The following is a 20338-nucleotide window of genomic DNA, read 5'->3' as shown; positions in this document are numbered from 1 at the left end:
AACACAACTAACAAGCTTATGTTGAACTTGTTGGTGAAAGCTAGGACCCATTACTTTCTTCCAAATTACATTAAAAGGCATCTGTTTTGTGTATCAATGTAACTGATTCCTGCCTCACTATCGTGCATAGAGTGAGAAGTAAATCATATCAATCGCTTTGTTAATTCCTTTCCCTCCATTTAAAACCCTCTCTCTATTACTCGGAAATTTGAATCCCTGCAGACCGTATTGGCTTTCACGTGACAGCCTAAAACGCAACCAAGGTGTTGCATTAGCACAAATTCAGCCCCATATGGTGTCACCCAAAACACCCAGACGCATAGGATCACGCGGAAAACCTCGATGATGTTTGCATTTCAATTAGAGCGCAACACCATACTCAACACCCGTTTGGTTCGAATTCAACTAGTTGCTGCCGCCTTTCTAACGGGTGACCGCGAGTGAAAAACGTGCCCACCAACGGTCACAGCAATCGTACAAGCAATCGCTATCGGTACCGTGGCTCAGACGGAAGGAGTTTAGAATTCGGTTGTGTTCCAGCTGGAACTATCATTTGCCGTTGGCGTAATCGTGAAACCCAGGACTAGCCTATGTATGGGTGTAACAGGGAGGCGTACAATTGAATTAGTGAAACAGTTGGAGTTAACTTTTAAGGCTTCCCGGGGGACGACGTAACATCCCAGGGATCGCTTTCCCGGTGACCATTGACGGTGGCCAATGGTTAGTAGATGGTTAGAATTCGCGGCAAGCAGTCGAGCCGAGCAGGAGCAACCGCAGGCCACCAGTGTCGTTGTCAAGTCGTCGAGAAGAAGCAAACCTCATTGTTTCGCTGTGTCTCATAATAGCTGCAGAATTGGTTGGAACATTAAAAGTGAAAGTGTTTTTTACAATTGGTAGTTTCTATTGCAAAGTGAGAAAACAAGACGATACTGTAAAATAAACGAGAGTTTGGTGAAGTGTTATCAACGAGGATTTACTATATTCACCGGTAAACCAATGTTTATTAATTCAATTCTGTTGTATAGTGATCCGTGTATACTGTTAGTTGAAAAACTTGCTTATAAGTGAATAAATGCTCAATCATGTTAAGTGAATTAGGCGACTTTACTGGCGCCGGAAGTGTTTCAAGTGCTTGCCTAACAGGATTAGTGCAACAATGCGACCTCCAAGTGAAAGCCCACACAGGCTGTGCAAGGTTTCTTCTGCTGGTTTCTAAACTGCTGATTTACGTAACTGTGGATTGCCTTCATTCCGCATGCGAGTTGTTTCCGCATTGAAATTTTAACTACATTTCGTACCAGCAAATAACCAGTTGCCTGAAGTTCATCCATGGCAGAGTTATAAAAAAACGCTTTCTCTTTCTTTATAAAGTTAATTAAAGTGGAATGTGCTCATCTAGTCGAGTATTTCTAGTTAATTTAGCACACCGATGAGCGTTCAATTATTTACAACCAGCAGCGAGTAAAATGAGGTTGAGTTATTTTTTGCAGCAGTTAGTTTGTTGAAGGATTCTTCAAAGCGCTCCCATTAAGACCTTGACACATTCCTGCGTTAACTATTACGACCTCCATCATCAGTGCGTCGATCGGTTAGCGTCGATCGGAATGTAAAACCACAAACGTCGGGCGGCTAATACAGCTCGGCTGGGGAAGCAAAGGGGCGTAAGGGGTAAATATCTCACTCAAACCGCTGCAAAGGCAATGAAAATGAGCGGAATTCCTGCTCCTCAATGAATCTTGATTGAAGATCTTCGTGGTTTTTGTCACCCAAGTTTTATCGTCGTAGATCGATCGATCGATCAAGATGATCTTCAGAAGAAGAGTAGGAATGTGTTTGTGTGAGAATGGAAAAGATGTGAAATAATGTTTATGTAAAAAGTAGGCCATGCGTTTTAAGTCATTCTAAGCACGTTGATGGGAGTGATTTAATTATGACTTAACATCCTTTATTTTTGTTTTGAATAGTTCCACAACACCTCATGGACAAATAGATCCAAATAATAGCTAAAGCAAAGTTCTACCGTCTAAACCATAGCCGGCAACGTTCATGGCTAACCTTAAGATCGAAACGCTTCCCGATCCGGGCAACCGGTACAAGCTCGGCGAGCTAATCGGCAGCGGTGTGTGTGCAAAGGTATACCGGGCTACTGATACGCAGGCCGGCAACAAGAATGTTGCGATAAAGGTGCAAAAGTTTGAAGGCGAAACGAAAACCGCCATCCAGGAGGAGTTTCGCATTTTGCGCGACCACTCCAAGCATGCGAACCTGATCGACTTCTACGGCATCTATCGGAAGAAGTGTCCGGCCGGGGAGTGCGACGAGATTTGGTTCGTGCTGGAGGTGAGTGAACGATACATTTAGGTCGTAACATCACATTCAAGAGTGAGAAACCCCTCGTTACAGTACTGCGACTACGGTCCGGCAGTGGATGTCGTCCGAAAACTGTTTGTTAACAATCGGCGCGCCAGTGAGCTGCAGCTTGCGTACATTCTGCGTGAAGTCTCGCGAGCGCTGGTATATCTGCACGAACACCATATCGTTCATCGTGATGTGCGTGGTAGCAACATACTGCTTACGAAGGACGGCGAGGTGAAGCTGTGCGACTATGGACTGGCACGCGATACGAAGTCCACGCTGGGAAAGCGAGGCACCTGCATCGGATCACCCTGCTGGATGGCTCCGGAAGTTGTCACTAGCTCCAAGAGTGGTAAGAATTCGCTAGGATATGACTGTATATAAGATACAAAGCCAATGGAAAGACATCTCCCATCTCCACAGACAAAGATGTCTACGATAATCGGTCGGACGTGTGGGCTTTGGGCATTACGGCGATTGAGCTGGGCGATGGTAAGCCACCGTTCGCGGACATGCACGCCACCCGTGCCATGTTCCAGATCGTGCGCAATCCTCCGCCAACGCTTTATCGGCAATCGAACTGGTCGCAGGAGTATAACGATTTCATTGCCGAATGTCTCGAGAAGAATCCAGACCACCGGCCGTTCATTATGGAAGTTATCGAGCATCCTTTTCTGACCCAAGTGCCTGAGAACGACTACCATGTAGGTGTGCTCTACGCGTGGGGAACTCTGCCCTTTTGAATAACGCGCTCTCCTATTCTACTTCCAGCTGAGTCAAGAGCTGAAAATGTTGGCCGAATCGGTGCAGAGCACACAGCTGCCGAAAAAGGAGGAAGTGGCGGTCGTTCGTGGCATGCTAAAGTCAGCCGAAGCACGCCCTGAGAAGCTGCACGTCGAAGATCTGGCAGCACTGGAGCAGCTGTCCGAGGAAACGATACTGGAAGAGATCACGCAGCGATACAAAAACGGTAACACATACACGTTCGTCGGCGATGTGTTGATCTCACTCAATCCTAACGAAACTATTCCGGAGTATGTGCGTGGTGTAAGTAAAGGATTAAGAAACGATCTAAAATTCAATGGTACCTTGAATAACATTTGATCTTTTTTTCTCACTTAGTTCCATTCAAAGTACATGTTCAAATCGCGCTCGGATAATGCACCACACGTCTTTGCAATCGCGGACAGCGCGTACCAGGACATGCTGCACCACGAGGAACCGCAGCACATTATACTGGCCGGTGAAAGTTACTCGGGAAAAACGACCAACCTGAAACTGCTTATGAAACATCTCGGAGTGCTCGGTGAGGGCAATCCCGGAGTGTACGAGCGTATCGTAAACGGATACAAAGCTCTCAGCGCTCTTACCAATGCCGGAACACCGTTGAATCCGAACTCCACCCGAAGTATCGTACAGGCGCAGCTTACATTCGGTTCGACTGGTAAACTGTCCGGTGCTATCTTTTGGGTGTATCTGCTGGAAAAGCTTCGCATTTCGTCAACTAATATGTAGGTCAAAGTTATAGCAACAATTCAAAAGATCGTCTATTGAATCTTGCATTTCGCATTGCAGGAACCAATCGAATTTCCACATCTTCTACTACTTCTACGACACGATGGATGCCGAGGAACGGTTGCTGGACTTTTCACTCGAGGGAGGCCGTAACTATCGCTATCTGCGCATATCCGACGGCATGAGCTCGGACAAGCTTAAGTACTGCCGAGATGATATTGCCGGCAATGTGCGGGCCTTCAAAGAGTTTGAGGAGCAATTGTTAGCGCTCGAGATATCGCAGGACATTCTGGAAACCATCTACCGGACGCTGGCCGCAATTCTGTTGCTGGGCGAAGTGCGATTCAAGGAAACGGATGGCATGACCGAGCTGGAGAGCTTTGAGGTGATCAGCAAGATCGCCACGCTGCTGCAGCTGGACGAGAAAAAGTTCCAGTGGGCTTTGCTGAACTATTGCGTGATAGTGCGCGGATCGGCTGAACGCCGACGCCACACGGCCGATGAGGCACGCGATGCTCGGGATGTTTTGGCGGCGACCATCTACTCTCGGCTGGTCGATTGGATTACGAACACCATCAATCAGAAGCTTGCCTTTGGTAGAGCTATTTAGTGAGTAATTCGATGTTTCGATGTTTGGCAGAGGAAGAACAGAGAATATTAACCTATTTTTATTTGCAGTGGAGATAAACATTCCGTTACCGTTACGGATCATTTTGGATTTGAGTGCTTCCACCGGAACCACATCGATCAGTTGGTTGTGAATGCGCTCAACGAACAGATGCAGTACTTGTACAACCAGCGCATCTTTGTGTTTGAAATGATCGAAATGGTAACTATTGATAGTTATAGGTACTATGAACATGATCCTCAACGGGTTTGATTTCCTCTCACACACAGGAAGAGGAACAAGTTCCTGTAACTCCCCTTCACTACTACGACAACAAGCTGGCGGTTGACCACATCCTCACCAAACCGAAGGGAGTGTTTAGCTTCATCGATGACGCTAGCCGAGGACGTCACGGCCAGAACTACATCATCGATTCAATCCACACGAACAAAAGCCCGTTCATCAAGCGTGCCAGCGGACACGAGTTTACCGTGGCGCACTACACCGGTCGCATTACGTACGATGCGCGCGATATGCCCGACAAGAACCGAGACTTTATTCCGCCCGAAATGGTGGAAACGTTACGCGCATCTGGTGAGCCCATCATCAAGATCATGTTCTCCAATCAATTGTCACGCACCGGCAATCTTACCATGGCGGCCGAGGACGCGCTAGGCATGCTGGTGGACAAACCGACCAAGAAAAAGCGCTGGGGAGCGGCTCTGGTCGCGGAGAAAAACAAGGCCAAAAAGATGAACACCCTTTCGAAGGGTATGTACTCGCAGGTGCACAAGATGCGCACGATTGCAGGGGTTTTCCGGGCGACTAGCCTGGAACTGTTCAAAACACTCTCGATCGGCCCGAACAGTGGTGGTACGCACTTTGTTCGCTGCATACGCTCGGATCTCGAGTACAGGCCGAAGGGATTTGCACCGGAAATGGTGCGGCAGCAATTGCGTGCCATGGCCATACTGGATACGGCCCGGGGCCGACAGAAGGGCTTCTCCCATCGGATTCCGTTCCAGGAGTTTTTGCGACGGTACCAATTTCTGGCATTTGATTTCGACGAGAATGTGGAGATGACGCGCGACAATTGTCGACTGCTACTGCTGCGCTTGAAGCTCGAGGGTTGGGTGATCGGGAAGACGAAGGTGTTTCTGAAGTACTACAACGTGGAGTATCTACAGCGGCTGTACGAGACGCAAGTGAAGAAGATTGTTAAAATTCAAGCGATGATGCGTGCCTTCCTGGCGAAGCGTACCGTTGCGACTAAGCTAAAACAGGTCCATCGTGAATCGAGTGAGTTTTGCTAGGAATAAACTCTCTTTGTGGTATTTGTGGAATTTATAATAACGTTATTTATATTGCTTCAGTTCGAAAGCGACAAATGGTCAATCAGGATAGTCAGGATGAAGCGGCACTTAAAATTCAGTCAGCCTATCGTGGCCATATGGCACGCAAAAAGTATCGACCGCTGATTAACGACCGCACGGGCAAGCTGGATGCAGAGACGGCCGAGTTCATGAAGCCTTTTGTCTATCGCTGGAGAAAAAAGTCCATGTATCAGGTGCTTCTGCAGTATCGTGCAGCACGATATCAGGATCTGGTGAACCTATCGCAACAGGTATGTTTACAAATATTTAGTTTTAAACCAAGTTTAATGTTATTCAAATGTTATTTATTTTGTATAATTGAATTCCCATTTTTTAAATTTTTTAAAGAAAACACAATGAATCTTTCTTCTCTCCTATTTTTTTTTTTGGTAATGAAATGATTATCGTTTATCACTTAGACCCCAAAAATCATTCGATTACACAAAAGTTTTAATTATTTCTGATCAAAAGCCTCATGGAAAAACAACACAATATAAAGGACACGCACTGTAAGCGTTACCGGAACCCCTGTAATGCGCATTGCATAGCGTCAGGCGTAAAGAATCAAAGTAACGTACTGTAACGCATTACAGTAGGTGACCGATAACTGAGAGGTAAACATGCTCCAGTTAACGAACAATGTTCGCTAACTGGAGTGACGTTTCTATGGATTGATTGTTTTGATTGGCGTTGACTGGAATAAACATACCAAACTTTTTTTTCATTTATGTTGATATAAAGTATAGTAATTCGTGTAATAACATAAATTAATAGCAAACGTATGCAAAAGACCCTAAAGTTGCTTGAAAAATGCACATTTGCAATAAATTTCTCTTCATGAGATTCCGGATGTTTCATGTTTTGACGTTTAAGTGTTCGTTAACTGAGAGTAACTCCAGTTAGCGAACCTCCAGTTAAAAAGCACTCCAGTTAAAACACATCCAGTTAGCGGTCACCTACTGTACTTCAATTTTTCCTTCCCAGGTTCACATTTACAACCAGCGGCTCGTTGCCGGATTCGCCACCAGCAGCAACTGCATTATGCTGGACAAGATCGATCCGAACCAGCGCAATCCGGCCCTGCTCGGCCCGCAGCGTCCGGCTGTGTGGAAGTTGCGATTCCGATTCGACGATATTCCCTTCTTCGACACGACGTACATGTGTGACCCGTCGTCCGCCTCCTACGTCTACACCGGCAACGATTCAGACACGGAAGACTGGGACGCCCCGCTGCGACGCAGGAAAAACCTGTCCTCGGAGATTACCAAATCCGCTCAGAAGGGCTACCGAATGGATGGGCCCGGTGACGTTGGGCAGCATTCACTCGCCAACGAACCATTCCATCGGGATCCGAGCTTACCGATCAAACGGTACGATGTGTTTGCAATGTGAAGAAGGCTTCGTGTGTGAATAATGTTTGTGTTTCTTGTTTTATACTTGCAGCCTTTCGCCACACCATGTAGTGGAGCCGTACGCTGTGAACCGTCCCCGGTCACCGATTCAATCGGCCACTCCAATGTCCTCGGTCTATTCACCTATCCCGTATGCCCGGCAAAGTGTGGACGACATTCGCAACAAGTTCAGCGCCACCAGCTTCGACGAGACGGGCTCTGTCGGTACAGGCAAGACGGCCATTTATAAAAAACGGCAGGCACCACGGGTCCCAATGGCGGAGCCGGAAGTACCGATTGCGGCCGAGTTTCCGCAGAAAGGCGTTAAAAAGCGGCCTGCCCCACAGCCGCAGGTGCGACCGATCACACCGACCAAAATCAATCCGATCAAGGAAATGGAGCTGATTGGCAAGAAAAACACCGACGAGGTAGGAAGATCTTAAAAGTATGCTTGCTGAAGCACTAACACTGATTAACTTTGTTTTAGAATGACAACTCGGACGATGAGCCTCCGTTCAACTTCCAGGGTATGTTGCGGAAGACAAATTACAACCGTGCCTCGATGAAGCGCAACTCGGAAGGGCTTTCGATGACCACAACAAGCATCGATTACGATGACGCAAACAATAACAACACCAACGGCAACAGCTACTATCCCACTGCCAATGCGGACGCCAAGCGCAGAGACGCCACCAATGTGGTGTACCAGAGTAAACCGACCGAACGGCCGAAATCCTGCCAGGGCGCGGAGAATGGCAACCGTAGCAACAGTGCCTCGCCCAACCAGCGGAAGCTTTCCCTCTCGCAGGACACGATTATGATGAACGAGCAGAAGGCGGGACCGTCGCGTAGCCGCTCCACCACACCGCAGGACATGAACCAGAACAGCCTGACCGGGGGCTTCATCAGCGAGGAGATTGTACCGGGCATCATCGTGGAAGGATATGTGGAAGAGTTCTAAGTGTTGTCGATTGCTGATTGTTATGCTAGTGCATAAGTGCACGCTGTTACTCGAAAGTAGGTTAACGTTTGCCCCATTTGTTAGCCAGTTTGTTAGTCCCGCTAAGCTCACACACACACACACCTTTTGCCTAATAAAGTCTATTTCCTTGCAAATGCTCATGACCAAGTGGATCGCATTAGTTTCAGCTTTACTTTCGCGTATTTTATTGCATTGTAGAACTTTAACGTAAAAATTACCTCGCTGAGCTCTCATGGAATGAGGGCACACCGTTTTAGGAGTGTGTTTCTTGCGTTTCCGTCCTTTTGATTCACTTTCCTTAAGACTAGTAACGATCTACATCATAAGAGAAAAATAGGGTGATTCCCGTGTCCTTATGGGAAGCCGTGTATTGATTAACCGGGCGCGAGAGCCTGGCATTCTAACGCATTAGTAGGAGTAGTAACAGTGTGTTCAACCGTGGAGTCTGTGAATCCGTTTCCCTAGCCACAGTGTTGTGTGTTAAACGTGGATCATCCGTGGTGCGCTGGTGCAAATGAGTGTATGTGTGTTAATACACCGAGAAGTTTAGAGTTGTTGGTTGCCTTTTTAGTTAGTTGTTGCACTGGAGGTATCAGCCCTGTCCAGCTTACTGCGTGCTGAATGTCAGCGGGAAATCATTGCGCTGGTCCTTCATGCCCGACTTTTGCAGATAAATCTCCCGGTTCGCTTCCTGGATCGCTTCCCACAGCTTCGCCTCGGACATGATCTGTCGGAGCAGATCCTCGACTGCCGGTTCCGTGTTGAGATCGAGCAGACTGCTGATCGATTCTTCGTTCGGGTCAAAATCACTACCCATACGGTCCTTCCGCCCTGGGTCCATGGTTTGCAGGTGTCGCTGTAGCATGGCGGCGGCGGCAGCGGCGGCTGCGGCCGTCGGTGGACTCGAGGCAGACGATCGCTTCTTACCGCAACCGGTAAAGGCGTTGCAGAACGGTCTCTTCTGTGGTTCCGTGTTGTACTGTTTGTAGGCCCGAGGTTGCTACAAAGAAGATTAGAAAGGTTTTCGCATCAACATCAGTATATATGTTTTATGAAATCATCGTTTGTACTTACTCTATCTACCACACCGCATTCCAGCATCTGAAGTACGCAGAAGAGCGATACAACTGCCAGCAGCAGCTTGGCTGCAGTTCTGTGAGTCATCCTGTGCACTGCTGAAGCCTTTTGAAGATCTGCAATTATACCATTGTCAAGTGTAATCAGTGTCCTTTCAAGGATATCATCATCCCCCTTTTAACTTTTCCAAATGCTTTAATTATTCGAAACTGCCTTGATTAAAAGCTCCTTAACCTTGACCGAGTGTTGAATGGCTTCCGTACCGAGCTGCTCGACAGATGCACTGTGAGTGGGACGATTTGATAAGACCAACGCGTCTTTTAAAGATAAATCCTTTTCCTATTGTGGTGTTACGAAATCCCGAAGCTTCCCCCATACTTCCACATCTACCTTCTACCCATGTATATGGCTTCAGACGTTTGTCCGAAACCATGGGAAAGAGGAAAAGGGCATCTGTCTTGGACACGCTCCTGTCTGGGCAGGGGGCAAAACGGGACACAGCGAAAACTGGAACAAGCCGTTTTCATGCTGCGTTATGGGTAAAGTGCGAAAAACTGTGCACTCGCTTCCCGCTGTGCATTTTCAATTGCATTAACGTGTAGGGAAAGCTGTGCCGTCTCCTGTCCCGAAGGGTTGCGATTTTTGTGTTAGAGTAACACGTCGTTACCGGGGTTTTCGGGGGTAATGTTTTCTACATCAATTACAAACCATGGATGGTTTGTGGAACATAACGAAAAAAGCTATGAAAATTGATAAACATGACGGTTGAAACGTTATCAGTTGAAGTAAACGCAGGAGGAAACAAGCACACGAAAAAGTGTTCACAGAATCACATTTCATAGCCACGATTTAATATCCTGCTGCAAGACAATCGCCCCATCCCAGTCCCGACCAGATATTGTCTTAAGCAGACGCGTACTAGGAATGGTTCATTTTGGTTCAGCTTTCAGTTCCCGCTCCCGTTGCAAAACCCCTCCAAAACCATGTGCCCCGAAAGCACGTTTTCTTCCATCACTTTACTTACACGGCAAAATTCACTCACGCGCTTTGACTTGCGGTTTCAATTTGTCAGGTTCAGCAAAACGATACAGTACGTTCGATGCACCAGGAACACTGCTCACCAAACGTATGGGTTACCTCGTGCGATCACCAACAAAAAGCACGCCACCACATGTGAGTTTCCACGGAATGGGTATGTGTAGGGGAAAGCGGGGCAAAATGGACATGTTAAGCAGTTTACTGAATATTCCATTGAATATGCCACAAAACACAATTATTCATGCATTATTGTATGCCTCCACTATTTATCTATGGATTAAAATTGCCACATAGAATGAAAACAATTTAAAATCATGAAAACAGTGTAAAATAAAAGTTGATGTTTTACGAGAAGCTATTTTGACACGCGGGGTAAAATGGGCATAGCCCTGGGGCAAAATGGGCATATGTAAACAAACTGTGAAACGTCAAAACACTGGGGTAAAATGGGCCACAACAACTGCGCTTAGGTAATGGTCTATGCTTTTGCGCACCGTTTCGTGAATTGTATTTTCGTTCTATCTTTTGTTTTGCTGGTCAGGAAAGCCCTTAAAATTCTTCCAAAAATATGTTATCAAAATTAAAACAGTTTTTACACGTTTAAATCTACAAAATCGATTCTTTTGAAGCTGTGTCTGTTATCATTATTGAGGCGACAAATATAACACCATAGCCTCACCAAACGCCATTTGTCAAAAGTATCTGCCCATTTTGCCCCAAGCGTAACTGCCCATTTTGCCCCACGTGAAGCATTTTTGTATTTTATGTTATATTAGTAAAAATACGCATTCGATCGCCTTGCTTTCTTCAGACAAATTGTAAAGAAATATCATATCTTTAATAATATATAATGTAAAACTTCAACGCATCCCTGTGACACTGGGTTAAGCTTATTTTCGAAGTGACAAAAATTACATCAATATGCTACTAAACCTTATTTTGCACTTTTCTTGGTTATTTTTTGTGTTAGCGTTATGAAACTTACATGGTGTTCATAAAACACTCTAATGAATACATTTTGAGCATTGGAAAGTAGCTTTGTAGTCAAATAATGCTTAAATAGAGGGTGCCCATTTTGCCCCACATGCCCATTTTGCCCCGCTTTCCCCTATGTGTTTTGTTGCTTTTTTCAAATTCACAATCTCACGGGATCAGTCGAAATCGCTCACTATCTAAAGGGAAATCCTCTTACGGAAACAAGCTAAGTAGCTGCGTGCTTGAGCCTTCCCGGTTCTTTGCTGACTGAAAATGCTTGCCGCCGGCCATGTGCTTTTATATAGTTTGCGCGACCGAGTGCGACAACGAGCACGCCCGAAAGGACCGCCCGGAGTGCGCCTTTCTTGTAAATACTCTCCGCATCGCACAGCTTCAGCCACTCTCGCCACTTTTCCGACCCGTTTTCCCTCTGTGCTGTACTGTATCGTTATATAAATGCACATGATTTTTGCATAAAATGCTCGTTTAGCGGATTCAAGGAGCGGGCGTACCGAGTCGAGGAAGAGGGTTGGCATGTTTCTTAAGGGTTCTGGAAAAACGTGCGCCGGTTGGTCTAACGGGTCGTTGGAGTTTTTGATACGCGCGTACCAGGACTGACCACTTGCGACGCCTGGCCGACAGCTTTACCGACGTGGTGGGAGGGATTTTATTACAACGATCATTGCTACGATTTTGACGCCCGCTAGGACACCTGTTGACAGGCGATTAATGAACAAACCGCAAGAATCGTTTTTAAAAGTGATGCTTGCTCCGTACCGCGTATCGCCCACGGTACGGTCCCTCCTTCAGTACGCTGATCAGCATTCTCCTTCCTCTTCCGGTGGGAAACTTCTCGAGGAAAGTTACACTTAAACTGGCCTCGAAGTGACATTTCTTGTACCAAAACAGCAAGCAGCAAAGTAGAGGCAGGAAAAAAATTGGAAGGATATAGGAAGGAATCCATCAATACCATTCGCTGAAGTGGTGATCGGGGCCTGTCCGACATGCTTTTGACGCGTGATATTTAGAAAAAAACTACGAAGGAAAGAGGGAAGTGTGGGGAAGCGCCAGTTATGCGGCCACCTGGTAGGTGGCATTCACCTACTGAACTTTTATGCGCCCAACCCGTTCTGCCCTCCCTAATTCCCATTCAAGTAATGGTGCGGATCGCGGCAGGATAAACAATTGCGTTATGCAATTGCATCCACAAATCGTACACACACACACACACACTCGCGCGTGCAGACAGCAATGCAATGCATGCGAGTGCAGTACAAAGGGTGTGTTTAATTATTGGATTGATTTGCCTCTGCGTTGCAATGTGCTATACGCGCAAATAGTTGTGTGCACATGTGACAGGACTCGGGGCTGCGTTTCGGGCTTGTGGTTGGCAATGTGAGCGGCGACATCGATTTGCTGCTGCCGGAGTGATATAATTCCGGATGTGTCTGTTTATGTTGCTTTTTTTGCATGATGCTGCCCCGTATGGTTCACCAACCATACACAATGTTGTTTTTGTTTTTTTCACTACTTGCTCTCTAATTGTGGTGATGGGAGACACACTGTTTACAAATCGTAAATTTCTCAAATCAAGAACACCTTGTTGTGTAATATTTAGAGATAATATTTAGGTAGAGATTTATGATCTATTCTCAAATTTTCCCCCTTTTATTGCTGTATGCTTCGTTTGTTTTATCGTTCGTTCGTTGTTCATGTTAAAATTATTCAAATCTTTTTCGTGTTCAAATTGAACTAATTAAAATCATATTGCTTTGTATGTGTAAAGGTCACTTAAAAGTTAATTTTACCACAAATTGTAACACTACATATATTAAGCACTTTAATTTGCCATGATCCTGCTCTGATTTGACTTTGATTTCAAATATGAATTTTATAGTAAAAATATAAAGAAGATAAAAATAGAATTTGTTATGTTGGCGAAGCAGTTTGTTTGATTCATTTGTAACGTTTATAACTTATACTAACATATGCCATATTTTTGAAATATAAGTACGGGGCTGCATTGTAGATTATAGTGTAGATTATTTTATCACCCAGACGGATTGTTAGATCGACTTGTAGTCATACTATAGTTGACGATGCAAGCTTTAGGGTGCATTAAATCATGGAAGGATGTAGCCATGGATTGACAATGTTTGGAAATTTGACCATTTCAGCACGGCGTGCTAAAACGTGAATGGATCGAGAAGAAGAATTACAATTACAAATGATAACTGGAATAAAACTAGTTAAGCAATGGTAAATAATCCAGGACGGTTGGTTCTTTGAATAGACGGAATGGATCCTGGATGGTACCATTCTGACCAATCCACAACATCAATAACTGATTAAGATTAATAAGAGATAAAAATCCACAAAAGGTAACTAGAGAATAAACTTAATGTTGTACCCAAGGAATTACCTATCAACAGTTAGGTACACTATTAAGATTCCAATTCTCTCCTCACTTTCTGACTCATTACTGTTCCTGGCTAAAAGTCAATCCTTATCCTTGACCATACGTTATATATCGTTTGAATTGTCGATTTATTTCATTAATTATTTAATTATTTAATTATTTATTTATTTATTCAATTAAGAAATTGTCCCCGCATCAGCAGATGATTTAACATTGACTTTGGACCTCAAACCTAATCTCGCAACTTAATTTTTGAGCCAATCTCTATCAAATTGCGTGTGTCTATTTTTTATACCAGTTTCCATATTTTTGTTTCAACATTAATATACTGTCTGTTGCCGAGTTACGCGGTTCTCGGAATACGCGGATTCGGAGATACGCGGTTTTCTCAATTTAACAGATTAAACGTCAAATCAGTACAATTTACTTCAAGAACTGTCCAATGCAGTATAAATTGCATTTTTGCTAATAAATTTAATCCACATAAAAGTTAAAAGAATCAGAATTGTCAGCACGAATTGTATCAAATAACTGATAAAGTGTACACAGCTACTAAATTTAATCATACATACCAATTATTTAATTGTATTTTGGCCGAAAGCCGTGAAATTCGACTTACGCGGATATTCGAATTGCGTAGATTCCTCGGGAACCCGATAACCGCGTAACTCGGGAGCAGACTGTATTTGTGATTGTAACATAGTATGGTTTAGATAGTTGTTGAAACCTTAGATTTAAAAAAAAAATTAAAAAACAGGATAGGTTATATCGGCTCAGAAATTAGCTCTTGCCTAATCATAGACATTTCGTTTATTCGACATCAATTGGCTCTAATTTGTTTCGGGATAACTGTTATCTGACCACTTCTTATTCTTTATCTACTGTACATTATAAATAACTAATGAAGATGAGAAAAAAATAGGAAGCTTCCGGTTCAGAACAGTCTGTTAGAACAAAACTACAGAATTAGTGCAAATTTTTAAAAGGAAATCCGAACAGTAGTTGAGAATATTAGGCACTTCTTTTATTTATTCCTTTCCACCCATCGCCATGGGTTAGTTACATATGGGTTACTTGAGCAAGGGTTAGTTGCTTGTGTAATATAAACTCAGAAACTTCCATGTTGTTATCAGTACTTAAAAATTTAGCAGGAATATTTTAAAATTCTAGAACTGCTGAACTGCATTTTTGTTCATTTCATTTTCGTACGCATCGCAACTTTTCCGATCACATTTTGCCAGCTACGTTCTGTAGCGTCATCTTTTAGATAGTTGTCAAACCTTTCAAATCAATTTCAAACTGAGGCAATGCGATAGAAAATTGTTTGTTGTTCCAGTTTCAAGCGAAGACTGGGATGGTAATGAGAAATGGTAATTTTATCGCTGCAACTAAAGCCGAACTTGTAAAGATCAACCGTCACCGGCATAGGAAATTGTAGACTGCTATTATTTATTTAGAACTTTTGCTTGAAGGCAACTTACTTGAGTAATTCAATAATTGTTTATCGAATCAAACAAAATGTAGTTAATTATCATATTACATTCATGTGTTTTGCACACAGGCGACGGTATTTACTCTTACCCTAATGTTAGTTATATTTTCGAATGTTCTTACGCTTTGTTCTATATTATGTTTCAATTCAAATAGAGTTATTGATTATCATCATGTTCGACGACAATCAGAGCAGCTGAGTTTGACGAATTGTAATCAATTGATGCATCAAAGATCTTACACTGATGTGATGCGATTTCGATTAATTTTACTGTTTCAATTTTCAAGTGTATCTTGAATCTAGTTATAAGAGCAAGACACGTGAGATAAAAGATGTCCGATTGATCGATTTCTTCACAACGCAGATTTTAGCAACACTATATTTAACATATGTTATGGAAGAAGAAACATATGTTGAGAATATCTTTCACTACTTTTTATCTCATGCTATATAAACTGTCATTTACACGCTCTTTGTAAACATGTAAAATAGCACTGCTTGGTAAATTGCAATCAAAAATATTGTCAAGTAAAAGTATCACAAACAATCTTAACCCCTGTTTAATCATTAGTTAACTACCATTTCATAATTACACTTGCATAAAGTAAACACAATTAATGCCAAGTTCGTGGTTGATACCTCTGAAACTGATTCATTCTAAGCGTTTACTGATTAGACTGCAACTCAAGCGCAGCGCTCACTCGTGCAAACAAACAAAAAAAGAGTTGCAAACCTCTTGATGTGACCAAAATGTTGAGACGGTGCGTGTGACTGACCTAAAGAAGCAAGCATAACCCGTGTTAACCTCCCTGCTCCAAGGTCAACGGAACTGTTTTCTTTCTTATTGCAGATTATTGCCAGCAAGGGAATTCCAATACTCGCTCACAAATAAAACTGATCTTCAACGTTAGCTGAGCGATCAGTTCATTACCAGTCGTGCAGGGATCCGGTTCTGTTCGTATTATTTCTACCCAACATGGAGCTAAGGGTGGGATTGTGTTTTTTGTGCGTTTTGCTAACTCCGGTGCTTTGTGATGAGAGTTGTTTGAGACGTAGTGAGAGCTTCTTGTCGAAGCTGGATGCAGAGATTGAAAATATGAAGAAAAGGTTAGGGTGGAAATGAAAATGTTTATAAAGGACTGCAAATCACTGTTTTGATTTCAGTATTGGAGAATTTTCTTCCTTCACAAAAGAAGTCATGTGGAATGCAATGCAAATGGAAATGCGGCTTCGTGTAATGAAGATGGAAATGGAATCTTTTCGACAGACAGCTGCTTCAGGGCTAACAACAGTGAAAGCTACAGAACCTATGATCACCTCCACTGCAGCCTCAGCAGCTTCGGCAGCCTCTGCAGCTGCACAAGCCTCAGCTATTGCTGGCCCGTCTCCTGGGACATCTTCAAACGCTGTCTCATCGACTAGTTCTTGCAGTTTGCAGCAGCTTCTTCAGGATCAGTTTAGAGGGAATGTGTTGATTGAAATTAAAGCAGCACCGCCCGTCACAGAACCGTTACCGCCAACAGCCGAAAAGCTCACCAAACCAGGTACATGTTCTCATCTCATTTAGCTTATGAGCTTATGAGCATTAGCTTTATACCATTTCACAGATCAAATATCTTCATGCTCTGAGGCACCAAAAACGGGAATCTACAGTTTAAAACTACTGTCTAACGTTTCAACGGAAGTGTTGTGTGATGCAGAATACGATAAAGGTGGTTGGGTTGTGATTCAGTATCGTTTCAATGGTTCGGAAGATTTCTTCCGCAACTGGACGGACTACGAAAGCGGATTTGGAACACTCGATGGAGAGTTTTGGCTGGGAAATGAGAAAATATATCAGGTACATTTGAAGGAACTATTCAAAGCCTTCATCATGAATAAACTAATCCTTTCCATCGTCATTTCCAGCTTACTGCAGAAAAGCCGCGTGAGATAGCCTTTCTGATGGAGGACTTCGAGAACAACAAAGCAGTAGCCCGGTATGCCACGTTTAAGCTAGGCAATAAAGCGGAAATGTATTCCCTGAAAAGCTTAGGATCGTTTAGTGGAACTGCGGGAGATTCGCTGTCGCGTAATGTGGGGTCCAAGTTTACTACGCGCGACATGGATAACGATAAATCTGATAGCAATTGTGCCTTGCTGTACTTTGGAGGTTGGTGGTACGACAACTGTCATCTATCGAACCTTAATGGAAAGTACACGAAAGGTCCAACGACGCAATACGCAATATCTATGTGCTGGAACTCGTTCAAAGGGTTCCATTATTCACTCAAATCATCACGCATCATGGTGCGTTTTTAAGAGCATGTATAAGAAAAACGCATTTGCCAGTAGCCATCAATCGACATTTTTACACAGTGAATTATTTTAGTCAAACGATCAAGCAGATCCCATAAAAATTGTAACGACCTATGCAACGATACGTATATTGATAAAATGATTTCATGTATCAGAGCAATAGTGTTTTTTTTTTGTTTCTTCTTTGTCAATACAGTAAACTCTCTCTTATTTGTGAGCCAAAGGGACTGTCAAACATAAGGGGTTCACGAATTATTGAGGTTGAAAGTCAATGTAATGTTCAGATAGGCTAGAAAGATATAAAACATTTAGTATTCAACCAACGGTAGCTCTAACGGTAGGTCGCCTGGAGCCCCGCCGATGTTGGGACCCGTAGATCGCTAGTCTGTAGTCTGCAGTATGTATAAAAGTAGACAGAGCACTAGCTACTAGGGCCCACGAAAGATTGGATATTGGGGCTCCGAGGATGGCGAATCATTTACACCTCGTCCCCTCCCTCCCCTCTCCCGGTCAGCAATTATTGTAGTAGGGTCTGTGACCGATGATTGTTGGGGCCCGTTGGGGTCGTCAATCCATTAACGCAGAATGCAATATCAGCGATTGTCGTAGAATTTATAATCTGAGAATCAGCCGTACCGGTGAACTCATTCGTCAAAAAACATTCGTCGCTCATGATTGTACTTAAGTGGCACAAATCCACTAAACGACCACTAAACGGATTCTAAACGGCTCAACCTAGAAGATATCTAAAAAGTTTTTATTTAGCAGACAGCAAACGACTAATGTATTATAAAAAATAGCAAAAAGCTAGTGGCGCCATCTGTTGGTGGAATAGCCACACAACGGAGGTTTCCTCGCTTGGGGAGCTTTCTCATTCGTTCTGTACTTGTGTATAGTTTCGGATTGAAGTTATGCATCGCTAGAACTAGAACGGCGATACGATTGTTTAAATACTAAACTCCGATGTGAACCATTTGCACGTCGATTTTATCGCAAGTGCTGTCAAACGCTGTTTCGATTTATATTGCGACTAGCTGGCCCGACAAACTTAGTTATTCAAAAAAAAAATTAAAATATTCCATTATTAAGCGAAAGGCCACGGGAGTGACAAAATGCTGACAAATTTGTCAAAATGTGAGCTTTTGTCACTTTTTTGAGCTTTTGTCAAAATGTTGTGACCTGGAGCAGCCAGGAAAAAAAGTTGACAAAAGTTGACAAAATTTGACGTTCGTGAAAAAGCGTAAACAAACAGCTATTTGGCGCAGTTGTGACCCATTGTTATGATAATAATGCTAAAATGCATGATTCTAATTGATTTATGTACCTAGTTAGTGCTTCTTAAACAAAATATCGTTGATATTCAGATGTTGGAGCTTTTTGTCGCTCTTGTGTATGTTTTAATAAGATTGATGGAAAAGAATTAGAATATTAGTTCAAGCTTTTTATTTCACACTTCACGTAGTTAGGTTAATGAGTCGAATACAGAATACAAAAGAAAAGGTTAGAAAGAGACAGAACGTGACGCTACGAAAAGCGCGGACACACACTTCTGTCAGTTTGAAGTCCGGTTGGTTGCAGGTTTATGGAGTCGGGTTAAAGGATCGAAGTGTAGGATATTGTCAATCCTAACACCCCCGCTCAATATCCGGAAGGTGCCAACCCCAGTTTGGCTCGATGCTTCTGGAACACACCGGATGACAAGCCCTTGGTCATCATGTCTGCAACTTGTTCACCGGTCGGGACATAACGAACAGCAACACGCCCCCGCTGAATCTCTTCACGGATGAATCGATGTCGAACATCGACATGCTTCAAGCGCGCTGTATCTCGCTCCTCCTCGACAACCCTTATCGTCGACTGGTTGTCTTCGTAGTAGACCACCGGACCCTCCGGTTCCATGGAAAGCTCCTTCAGTAAACGAACCAGCCAAACTCCATGGCAAACAGCGGTGCTCAAGGCCACGAGCTCCGCTTCCGTCGAAGACAACGATATGGTGGACTGCTTCTTAGTCAACCAACTGATGGCACCGCCGCATACTCGGAAGACGTATCCAGTGATAGAGCGTCTATCCACCAGATCGTTTGCCCAATCTGCATCGGCAAATGCTTCCAGTACTGGTACCGGATCCTTCGCTGAAAACACCAAAGCCAAATCCAGCGTTCCTTTAATGTACCGCAGTATCCGTTTGGCATGTGTCCAATGCAGTTCCGTTGGACAGCTTTGAAACTGACTCATGTAGTTTACCGCGGCACATAGGTCAGGTCTTGAAGTTAGAGTTACGTACGTGAGACAGCCAACCAACTCTCGGTAAGGTTTCTCAGTACGCTCAGCTTCTTCTCCTCTTTTTAAGTGCAGGCGACACTCCATCGGTGTAGATGCTGGTTTGCACTCAAGCATGTTGAAGCGACGAAGCAGGTTCTCTAGAAATCCCCTCTGGCTGATGCGAAGGATTCTCTCTTTAATGTCTCGTTCAATTCTCATACCGAGAAATGTGCGTACCTCTCCGATGTCCGTCATTTCGAATTCCTTCGAAAAACATTTCTTGACGGCTTCTATTTGCTTCAGCTGACGACCGACAACAAGTAAGTCGTCCACGTACAGAACTAGGATAACCTGGCTGCTTTTGGAACCCTTCACATAAAGACACGGATCACTCAAGCTTCTGGTAAATCCTAGACGCTGTACGAAACTATGGAATCTTGTATTCCAAGCTCGCGATGCCTGCTTGAGACCATACAAAGAACGGTTAAGACGACATACAAGATTCTTACCTATCTCGAATCCTTCTGGTGGAATCATAAAGATCTCCTCTTCCA

At 43.8% G+C, this 20338-nt stretch overlaps 3 protein-coding genes across 4 annotated transcripts; 2 read left to right on the top strand and 1 right to left on the bottom strand.

Annotated features, from left to right (window-relative positions):
• The first annotated feature begins 709 nt into the window (after positions 1–709).
• Positions 710–8375, top strand: LOC120957961 (neither inactivation nor afterpotential protein C). The gene is made up of 13 exons (XM_040380449.2): positions 710–988; positions 1965–2340; positions 2404–2707; positions 2779–3059; positions 3127–3402; positions 3478–3866; positions 3931–4479; positions 4549–4699; positions 4768–5776; positions 5851–6101; positions 6835–7220; positions 7294–7669; positions 7729–8375. Exons 2-13 carry the CDS (start codon positions 2047–2049, stop codon positions 8200–8202), a joined length of 4740 nt encoding a protein of 1579 aa, XP_040236383.2. The 5' UTR covers positions 710–988; positions 1965–2046; the 3' UTR covers positions 8203–8375.
• A 9-nt stretch (positions 8376–8384) lies between these two features.
• On the bottom strand, positions 8385–10500 carry LOC120957962 (cardioactive peptide). 2 transcript variants are annotated; one of them, XR_005751999.2, is made up of 4 exons: positions 10325–10500; positions 9298–9416; positions 8629–9223; positions 8385–8538 (listed from the first exon to the last, which is right to left on the bottom strand). XR_005751999.2 is itself a non-coding variant. In XM_040380454.2 (3 exons), exons 2-3 carry the CDS (start codon positions 9385–9387, stop codon positions 8831–8833), a joined length of 483 nt encoding a protein of 160 aa, XP_040236388.1. In that variant the 5' UTR covers positions 9388–9416; positions 10325–10500; the 3' UTR covers positions 8385–8830. The 2 variants fall into 2 exon arrangements, 1 of the variants encoding a protein (XP_040236388.1); XM_040380454.2 differs by having other exon boundaries at positions 8385–9223.
• Positions 10501–16121: 5621 nt separating this feature from the next.
• On the top strand, positions 16122–17678 carry LOC120959677 (microfibril-associated glycoprotein 4-like). Its single transcript, XM_040383269.2, has 4 exons — positions 16122–16331; positions 16389–16768; positions 16832–17064; positions 17133–17678. Exons 1-4 carry the CDS (start codon positions 16201–16203, stop codon positions 17523–17525), a joined length of 1137 nt encoding a protein of 378 aa, XP_040239203.2. The 5' UTR covers positions 16122–16200; the 3' UTR covers positions 17526–17678.
• The last annotated feature ends 2660 nt before the right edge of the window (positions 17679–20338 follow it).

The sequence above is a fragment of the Anopheles coluzzii genome, chromosome 3 (genome assembly GCF_943734685.1).
Source record: "Anopheles coluzzii chromosome 3, AcolN3, whole genome shotgun sequence".
Taxonomy (NCBI): domain Eukaryota; kingdom Metazoa; phylum Arthropoda; class Insecta; order Diptera; family Culicidae; genus Anopheles; species Anopheles coluzzii.
The sequence above is the reverse complement of the archived record's forward strand: the minus strand, read 5'-3'. Positions and strand labels throughout refer to the sequence as shown.